General features: G+C 44.8%; 1 protein-coding gene across 1 annotated transcript in view; it reads left to right on the top strand.

Moving 5' to 3' along the window:
• The first annotated feature begins 2,372 nt into the window (after positions 1-2,372).
• The window catches only part of SDF4 (stromal cell derived factor 4), a 40,358-nt gene continuing 32,516 nt past the window's right edge, over positions 2,373-10,214 (top strand). The window contains exons 1-3 of the mRNA XM_065421180.1: positions 2,373-2,433; positions 5,697-5,752; positions 7,173-7,540. Coding sequence (XP_065277252.1) covers positions 7,233-7,540 — 308 coding nt within the window. The 5' untranslated portion in view covers positions 2,373-2,433; positions 5,697-5,752; positions 7,173-7,232. The remainder of the gene's footprint in view (positions 2,434-5,696; positions 5,753-7,172; positions 7,541-10,214) is intronic.

Raw genomic sequence — 10,214 nt, 5'->3', positions numbered from 1 at the left:
CCCCCCTCCCCCCCATAACCGCTCTCTCTTCCCCCCCTTGGAACCCCGAGCCGCTCTCTCTTCCCCCCTCCCCGAAACCCCAAGCCCCTCTCTCTTCCCCCCGGAACCCCGAGCCCCTCTGTCTTCTCCCCTCCCCTCCGGAATCCCGAGCCGCTCCCCCCCGCCGCCCCAGCGCCACGGGTCGGGGACGCACCGCTCCGGCTCCAGTCCCCGCTGCAAGGGGAGGGCTCAGGGCTGGGGTAAGCACGGTTGGGCGCGGGAGGAAGTGTGGGCTCCGGGCCGGGCGGTACTTACCTCGGGCAGCTCCCCCGAAGCGGAGAAATCTCCCTCCGGGTCCTAGGCGGAGGGAAGGCCAGGTGGCTCTGCGCGCTGCTGCTGCTTCCGCCCGCAGGCACCGCCCCCGCAGCTCCCATTGGCCACAGTTCCCGACCAATGGGAGCTGCGGAGCCGGCGCGGATGGCGGGGGCAGAGCAGGGAGATGTCGCCGCTTCCGGGGAGCCAGCTAGGGAGCCTGCTAGCCCCGCGCCAACCGGACGCCTGGCAACCCTACATAGCGGAACAAAGAGTTAAATATCGGGGCAGTCCCGATTTGATCGGGTCACGCTAACTGAGTCTGCTTCTGGGCCCTTCCCATAAGAGGCCAGTGTAAAAACTCAAAGACTCTGGTGCCCGGGGCTCTCTTGTGGGAAGGAGGTGGAGGGTGTGCAGCTGGGGGCTGACATGGGGCCTTTGGACAAATTAATCTGAACGCCAACGCCCAGATCCTCAAAGGTATTGAGGTACCTAACTCCCATAGAAATCAATGGAAATTAGGCACTTTAGTACCCATGTGAACTAAGTTAGAAACAGGAGTACTTGTGGCACCTTAGAGACTAGCAAATTTATTAGAGCATAAGCTTTCGTGGGCTACAGCCCACTTCTTCGAGCTTATGCTCTAATCAATTTGGTAGTCTCTAAGGTGCCACAAGTACTCCTGTTCTTTTTGCGGATACAGACTAACACGGCTGCTACTCTGAAATAAGTTAGAAACGATCAGCTTGGGCTTCCCAGTCAGGGGTTGAATTGGAAGGCTTTATAATGGAATGGCAATTTTTTTTGGAGACTTCCATGTTGTACTTTGGAAACTAAACTTTTTTTTTTTAAAAGTAACCCTCTTGCTTGTATGCTGGCAAAGATAACCTGCACATTGTGAACTAAGCATGACACAGTGATGTCTGCCTGAGTCAGGAGACAACCTTATGCAATAACTCAGAGGTGAGGGGACCAAGGCCTGCAGAATGGCGTTAAGGTACCGGTTTGGTAGAAAAGTTACCACCCTCTTGCAAAACAAAAAAATTGATTATATTATATTTGTTTCAGAGTAGCAGCCGTGTTAGTCTGTATCCGCAAAAAGAACAGGAGTACTTGTGGCACCTTAGAGACTAACAAATTTATTAGAGCATAAGCTTTCGTGGGCTACAACCCACTTCTTCGGATGCATCCGAAGAAGTGGGTTGTAGCCCACGAAAGCTTATGCTCTAATAAATTTGTTAGTCTCTAAGGTGCCACAAGTACTCCTGTTCTTATTATATTTGTGGGATCTATTGAGATTCCCCTCCTAGATTTACTTTTTAAAATGATTATCATTAGTAGTTTGAGGTCCGGTTGCACGGCACATAAATAATTGACAATCAGGGCTTACATCTGAAAGAAACAGAACAGACAAGAGGTAGAGGGTAAGGTTATGGCATAGAAGTAAATGAACATGAGGAGTTTTGTAAGTTACACTTTGCTGTTTTATTTGTTGTTACTTTGGAGTAGAGGAAGGCTGAGAAGCAGTAGGAATGGGGAAGTTAGGAAGAGTAAGGGAGCTGGTAAATTCCATTTCTTAATATTTCTATGTTATATTATCATCTCAGCTTGACCAGTGTCATCTGGTAGCAGCATAGAGGGTCCTCTGGCCCCAATCAAAGATGGTTGCCAACGGTATCCAGATAACATTTGCTTCTCTGCCCCAATCAAAGATGGCCGCCCACTGCCAGTGAAAGAATAGCTACTGGGGCTCCCTGCCCCAAACAAAGATGGCCGCTCTCTCCCCTGAGCCAAGATGGTCGCTCACTCTGCGGTCCTTTTTTTATAGGGGACTCTGGCGGTGCCTGCTTTGAACTCGCTCTTTCTTGGCACTGCTCAGGTGTCCGTTCCTCTCTGGAGAGAGAAGTCTCCGTGTGTATAGCCCCCGGACCCCACCCCTGTGCTGTGGCTCCTTCCCGCCACTCAGGCGGGGTGGGAAACCCCGGGGTCCTTGCGTTAGTGTTGAGTGACGCTTCCGGTTTCCTGTCTCCCCCCCCCTCAGCAATCGCTGCCTGAGGGGGTTTCGGCGGAGGGTCGGCAGGGGAGCGGAACCGAGGGGCCCGGCCGGGCTGGGCATGAGGAGCCTGGCCGCATCCCGCACAGGTACCGGCGTTGGCGTGGGCTGCCTGCCGCGGAGCCCCCCCTTCCCCCGCGGCGCTTGGGGTTGGGAGCTCTGAGGGGCTGGGGAAGGGAGCTGAGTCTCTCTGTACTCACCTGGGTTTGGGGCGGGGGAGCCTACCCACCGCGGCGGGGCGGGGCGGGGAGCTGCGCTGGGACCCTGAGGCAGCTGGTGGGAGGAGAGGGTGGATGGAGACTTGGGGTCTGGAGATGGCCGTGTGGGTTAGGGGGCGGGAGGGGCAACACTGGGACCTGGAGGTGTCAGCGGGTTCCTTTCTCCCCTTGTCGCTCGACGACTCTCGTCCGTTCCTTTCAGCTCCCTTTCCCCCAGCTCCCTTCTGTCACTAGTTGTGTGTTAGTGCACGTGGCTCTTATTCCTGGGGGAATTCTGTGCCAAACCAAAAAAATAAAAATAAAATAAAATAAAAAAAATCCGTGCACAATATTTTAAAATCTGCCTATTTCATTTGTCAGAATGACACTATATAATCATGCCGGTTTCAATTGTTTTGGTAATTTATTTCAAAATACCTGTAACAATACAGATGACAAAATTCCCCTAGGAATAGAGAGTTAAAGAAACCTCTATGCCAACCCAGTTCCTGTTTCTGTGCCCTCTCTCCCCCAGAGTCCAACTTGGGAGGAGGGGGACCCACACCCCCTCCCCAGTGCTTCATTTGTAATGAAAGAGGGGCTCAAAATTTTTTTTTACTTTCATAACTGATGCAGTAAGCCCAGAAGTGCCAGGGCTATGAACTGCCAAGCCTAGAGATGCCAGGGCTCAGCCCTGGCACAAATTAAACATAGCCTAATATAAGAACTAGGGGTCACCAAATGAAATTAATGGGCAGCACGTTTAAAACAAATAAAAGGAAGTAGTTCTTCACACAGCGCACAGTCAACCTGTGGAACTCCTTGTCTGAGGAGGTTGTGAAGGCTAGGACTATAGGAGGGTTTAAAAGAGAACTAGATAAATTCATGGAGGTTAAGTCCATTAATGGCTATTAGCCAGGATGGGTAAGGAATGGTGTCCCTAGCCTCTGTTTGTCAGAGGGTGGAGATGGACGGCAGGAGAGAGATCACTTGATCGTTGCCGGTTAGGTTCACTCCCTGTGGGGAACCTGGGCAGAAAGGATGCTGGGCTGGATGGACCCTTAGTCTGATCCAGTATGGCCGTTCTTATGTTAGCCCAGCTGGGAGGTGCCCCCCCAGCCCAGACACCCGTACCCCCCTTCCCCCCTTCCCCCAGAGCCCAGCTGCGCACCCCAGCCCAGACACTCTTACTCAGGGATACAGATGGAGAAACAGCCTGATGCTGGATCCGAGGCTTGTTCCCTGCACACCACTTCCTTCCTTCAGGGAGTGCCTGGAACCCTCTGGCTCCCCCTTCAGCAGTGTCTGCTGTTTGCGAGCTGGGATCTGCCGGGTCCAGCAGCCCCTACTGGTGGCCAGCAGCTATGCAATGCCAATTCTGCAGGGGAAAAAGGAAATTCTGCACAGAGCATTGATTTTTGCACAAATTCTGCACTGCACAGTGGTGCAGAATTCCCCCAGGAGTAAGTGGCTGTATACAGTATGTACAGTCTGTGCATGCTGACAGCTTTTCCTCAAGTTGTTGCTGTATATCTGAGCTATTGGGTGGGATGGGGCAGGTGAAGATTCAATAACAAAGTTTGGTAGAAAGTGGGGTTAGCCTGCAAAAAGGGAAACTCGAGATGGACGTGTTCAATTCAGCCTTGTAAAAATGGTCATGAAAATACATCAGCCTTAACAGAATCTGCTTAAATTTACCATGATGATGGGACTCTGGTAGCTTTAATTGACTAAAAAAATAGAGTGCCCTCTAAACAGCTTTCCCTTAATTAAAAACAAAATCATTAAAACATTCACTCTCGCCCCCCACCCCATGTTTAGAAAGATCTTTTGGCTGGGCCTGAGAGTAATAACAATAATAAATGTTGTTGGGCTCTTGTTCCCCTCCTTCTTCTTGATGCATAGCTATCTATTTACTTTCAGAGGGTCCTGTGGCACCTTTAAGACTAACAGAAGTATTGGGAGCATAAGCTTTCGTGGGTAAGAACCTCACTTCTTCAGATGAAGAAGTGAGGTTCTTACCCACGAAAGCTTATGCTCCCAATACTTCTGTTAGTCTTAAAGGTGCCACAGGACCCTCTGTTGCTTTTTACAGATTCAAACTAACACGGCTACCCCTCTGATATTTACTTTCAGTTTCGGCTTCCTTGCAGTGATTACTTGTAAACACTCTTGCAGTGGCTGGATAATGGCATCCACTATCAACAAATAGTGAAACTCACTAGACACAAAGTTATGTCAAATGCACAAGCCAAACAAACTAGAGAAAATATTTTCTTTTTTCAATTTCTTTCAGTTACAGTAATTTTAGGGATTATTGGTAACAGTAGGTACAAAATTTTCAGATGGAGAAGTGATGCTTGAAATTGATATTATTGTCTGGTATCATGGTGGTGGTGGGGATTTTCTCACATGTCAAAATAATAGTTCTGTCCAGGTAGGTGTGCAAACAGAAACTTACAAGGTTGATTTTAATTGTGTAGTTCTTGAGCATGGGAGGAAAAATGTCGTCTTCTGATCTTAAATGTGATCGTATTAAGTTCTGAAACATTATGGTTGATATTCCTCAAAACTATGAGCAAACGTCTTAAGCTTGTCTGTTGTAATTATAAACTTGTAATACTGTTATGACTCTACCAGGATTCTGTCTGAAACTTACTTCTGTAATTGGCGAAATCTCCTTTTACCAGGATGTTTTAGTAAATGCACTTTTGATAATAACTTTATCTCTTGAGATTTAAAATGTTTTAGTCTGAAAAATGACTTAAAGAAACAAAAAAAGAAGCATTGTGATGTTCCATGTTTGTTTCTCACTGATTCCACATCAGATTTGCTCAGTTCTAAGTAAAGATTCTTTCCTACCTGCCAGCCCTAGAAACATTTCTTGGGAACTTGGTCATGTGCTGCCCACAAAGAGTCTTGAAACAGTCTGTTGTTGGCACACATTCTAGGTTAGAATCAGCTCTCTCTTTCCGAGTTGAACTGGATTTGGAGTGCTAACTGAAATAAAGTTAGTAAAAGGAGTAAAAACTTAATTCAGGTCGTGATTTTGCAAATACTTGTCCAGTGAAGCACTTCTGATTGTCAGAAGCTGGGAGTGGATGACAGGGAATGGATCACTTGATGATTGCTTGTTCTGTTCATTCCCTCTGAAGTACCAGGCATCTGCCACTGTTGGAAGACCGGACACTGGACCATTGGCCCTTCTTATGTACGTATATGTGTGTTTGCAAGATTGGGGCCTTAGGTCCGAGTTCTTCAGTGAGTTTTATGCCTATGCAGTGCTTCATTGACCACAAGTGATACTCTGTATAGGCACAAGCATCTGCCTACATCAGGGGTGGGCCATGAATGCTCACAAAATTGGGGATGGGGTGCGGGAGGGGGTGAGGTCTCTGGTTGGGGGTGCGGGCTCTGGAGTGGAGCCAGAAATGAGGAGTTCAGGGTGTGGGAGGAGGCTCCGGCTAGGGGTCCAGGCTTTGGGGTGGGGCTGAGGATGAGGAGTTGGGGTGTAGGAAGGTGCTCCAGGCTGGGACTGAGGGGTTGGGAGGGCAGGAGGGGGATCAGGGCTGGGGCAGGGGGTTGGGGTGTGGGAAGCTGGAGGGGGGCCATGCCGCTGCTTCCGGGAGCCTCTCTGCTTCCCAGCTGGAGTGCCGGAGCGGGGCAAGCCCCAGACCCTGCTCCCCAGCAGGAGCTCAAGGATCGGATTAAAACGGCTGGCGGGCCGGATCTGGCCCGTGGGCTGTAGTTTGCCCACCCCTGGCCTATATGGTGCCCAATGCAGGATGAGGGTCTGAGCAGCAAGCTGATGTGACTCTGACTCTATAAAACAGTGGTTCTTAACCTTTACTGCAGCCTGCACCTCTTTGGTTCTCAAAATATGTTCTCGCACCCCTTATCAAAAATCAAAATATATTCTCACACCACTTAAACCTAGATATATTTTTTATTTGTATATTACAGTAATCGTTAAAAAATGTATAATGTTAATAAATACATAGGTTTGATGAAACAAAGTAGTTGTACTTACATGCCTGTGCTTAATTTGTGTTTTTGATGATCTACCTTATAAAAAAAAATCTGGCATGTCTCACACCCCCAGAAAGGGCATCTTGCACCCCAGCTTAAGAACCTCTGCTATAAAGGGAGGAAATCTGTTAAATAAGACACTTTTCAGAGCAAAGCCCCATGTTTCTCTGTTGGTTGTGGAATGTAGCTTCATATCTCTTAAACTTGCCTGATGTATGCTAGAATTATGCCAGTAATGTAACATTTTGCCTCAGCCTTTGTCATCTGATCTGTGCATGTGCTCTTATGAAACAGATGTACATTGAACTTCACAACATTCCCTACACTCAGATTTTACTGCTCTCCCTTTTTTTCTTTTGGTAGCTGGAACTGCTTTTGCAACTGCACTAAACTTTTTTGCTAAACCTGTTTCTTACTCTAGTTACTTATACAATATTCATTTATTATAATTGCAAAACAGGTTTCTGTCATTTAAGATAAGCTTTTTAATGTTGACCAACAGAATATGCTGGGTTTTTACTTTTAGATTTGGAGCTTAAAATAAAATTGTAGCTTTACAATTTTAGGTTCCTTATTTCTGCTTTTTTCCCCCCCACCTCCAGGTCATTTAATCTCTTTCACCATAATTTAATTTGTTAATATTTTGGACAAGAAGAACAACAATGATGTCAAAACAAGCCTTCCTCTGCAGTTTGGGCTCTCTCTATTTGTCCCTCCTGTTTGTGTTTCTGCTGATGGATGTCTATGCCAGGCCTGCAAACAATTCTGCCTTAAAAGAGAAAGCGGTTGACAGCAAAGATGAGAATGAGATCCTGCCGCCAGACCACCTGAATGGGGTCAAAATGGAGATGGATGGACATCTTAACAAGGAGTTTCATCAAGAGGTTTTTCTAGGAAAAGAGATGGAAGAGTTTGATGAAGATTCTGAACCAAGAAGGAACAGAAGGAAGCTTATGGCCATATTTTCAAAGTAAGTTATGTTATAGTGTATCAAGAAAAATATGCAGCCAATCCTGCTGCGTTTATATTTCTTTCTCTCCTTCCTCGATGTTCAATTCATTAAACTTCTTTGAAAAACAAGATTGAAAGGCTTTTTGAAGGGTGATTACAATGAGAGGAATGAGCAATCTTGACCAAAGCATTACATTTATGTTAGTGAAGTATTCAACTAACTTAGGCTCTGATCCTTTAAATTAATCAGTGGGGCTTAATGTGTGCGGTTCTCCCCACCTCCAGTGTCCAGGCAGAACCACTTTAATCAGCTTTCAGGATTGGGCCTTAGATTGTTGGTAAAATCCACCACAGAAAATGAAATTCCCACATGAAAAAACTTACTGTTAAGTAACTTCTTGGATTACTAAAATTGAAAGATTTAGGAGTTCCCCCCCCCCCCTCCCAGCTTATTTACTTTTTGGATTTTGAGTGCTTTGGGTATAGTCAGGCTCATTTTCTAGTCTCATGCATTAGTGCAGTAGAATTTTCCAAAGGATAGGGCACTGCACTGTGAATGGGAAAACATGGGTTCTGTTCCAGACGCTGCCACGGGACTGCACTGTGACCTTGGGCAAGTCACTTCATTTCTCTGTTACTCAGTTTTAATCGATGAGTAAGTATATGTTGTTTAGGGCTGCTGTTGGGCCTGCACTTACTTCCCTTCTGGTATGATCCACAGAAATACTAGCAGGGGAAAAGAAAATATTGTGGAGAGAATCAGGACTAAAGAAAAAGGACAAACTCAGCAAAAAGCTCACTTTCTCACAGCACATAGTCACTTTTTGTTCAAAAGCCCCTTGAAGTTGATACTATGTCTGACTCTTTTTTTTTTTTTTTTTTTTTGTATTTTACATGTTTAAACGCTTAAATAACTCCTGTCACCTTGGTATTTTGGTCCATCCCAAGTATTTATAAACTGAAATAATTTCTCTCCCTTTCTTCATGTGTTCCTGAAGAGCTTACAAAATTCTGTTACTGCTGCAGTTAAACATATGTAGGCAACTCCCCAGAGCTTAGAAAGGGAAGTATAATGAAAGATAAGGTATAATATTTAAATTATGACATCATGCTAAACATCATTACTTGAAGTTCCTCAGAATAGATGGGCTTTTATTCTAATGTAACAAAAACAAAATTAAATCCTATTTAAGCATAAAAATATGCCCACTTTTTGTATGTTTATAAAGCACCTTTCATTCTATTAGGAGAGGCTTAAATCAATAACTAGATCAATTCCTATGTTAGCAGACATGTAAATCAGTGCACTAAAGTGCACTTGTGTAAGTTTTAAGACTAGAACATATGAAGAATAAAAACACAGTGAATTGTCACTACCACTAGATGGCAGAGTTGCTTCTCTTTGTGTTTTGCAACTGTGGGTTTATTTGTTATAACAGTGTAGACTGAGTTGGTACTTCTAATATTTGTAGGTAATTCTGGTGGCAGTAAAAAAAAGATCTTGAATATGTGACGTTTTTTCATTTTGTTTAATTGTGCTGGAATTGGCAGGGAGGCTTTGAAATCCATTTTTATTGGAACAGTTTATAATTGAGTATCTGGCAAGGATGGAGGTGACTATGCATTTGCAATTTTGAAGACTGCTAATTTCCCCAGATATTTCTCTGCAGCAATTCTGTTCTTTAACTTGGAAAACAGGGTGTTGCTTCTTCTGTCAATGCAGCTCCATTGAGGGTTGTTGTTTTTTTAAGGTACTCATTTAGCACTCCGTTCTCCCTGCCAAACAAAGCAATCTACTCCATGAAATGTCTGATTTGTAATTCCTGGGAGCAGGATAGTTCTGTGGTGTGTTGTAATGACACCACCCCTGTCATTAGAGCCCTGCGCAGATACAAAATTTGTATCTGCATCCAATCTGCAAAAATGGTCTGCAGATATCTGCATCAATGGATATAAAGCAAATATCTGTGGATTTACAGGACTCTAATTATCATTACAAGGAATACATTTTGTAATACAGCATTTTAAAGGTGCAATATTAAGTATCACTAACTAAACTTTACAGCACTCCTGTGAGATGGTCACTTATTATTCTACTTTTAAACCTGGGAAGAACTGAAGCACAGATGTTAAGAGGATTGCTCAAGGCTAAAGAGAGTTTGTATCAGACTGGGGAGTTCCTGGCAACTAATTGTTTGCTTGGATCATGGCTCTTTTTTATCGTAGACTTGAACCTTGCAAAACTTTTTGTCTCTTTAGCCACTGCAACAAACCCAGCTCTAAAAACATAACTTACTAATGAAAAACACTGGTGTATCTGTGCTGTATTCTCAACAGCGGATGTCTGAAAGGGTTAACACAAAGCTTATTTTTCAAATGCTAACCAATGTGTATAGTTATCTTGGCTTACCCTTCTATACTGAAAACTAAAATCATTTATTGCTGATCTGCTGTTCAACCAGTCACTCCACTGACAGTTTATTTACAAATTAAGGATTTATTGTTAAGACTGTATCAAATAAACATCTGGCAATAATGAAACTGAAAGCTGATTAGCACATTCAGATGTTGATTAGGGACTTTTGTAAATCAGAAATTTCAGTCTCCCTTTGCTTTTATCTATTTGTTGTGATGGAGGCTGCCTTGGCAGGTCAAAAGCAGTTTGGCCGCCTCTGTCCTGACCTTAGAAATGA

This window comes from Emys orbicularis, chromosome 22 (genome assembly GCF_028017835.1).
Source record: "Emys orbicularis isolate rEmyOrb1 chromosome 22, rEmyOrb1.hap1, whole genome shotgun sequence".
Taxonomy (NCBI): domain Eukaryota; kingdom Metazoa; phylum Chordata; order Testudines; family Emydidae; genus Emys; species Emys orbicularis.
The sequence above is the reverse complement of the archived record's forward strand: the minus strand, read 5'-3'. Positions and strand labels throughout refer to the sequence as shown.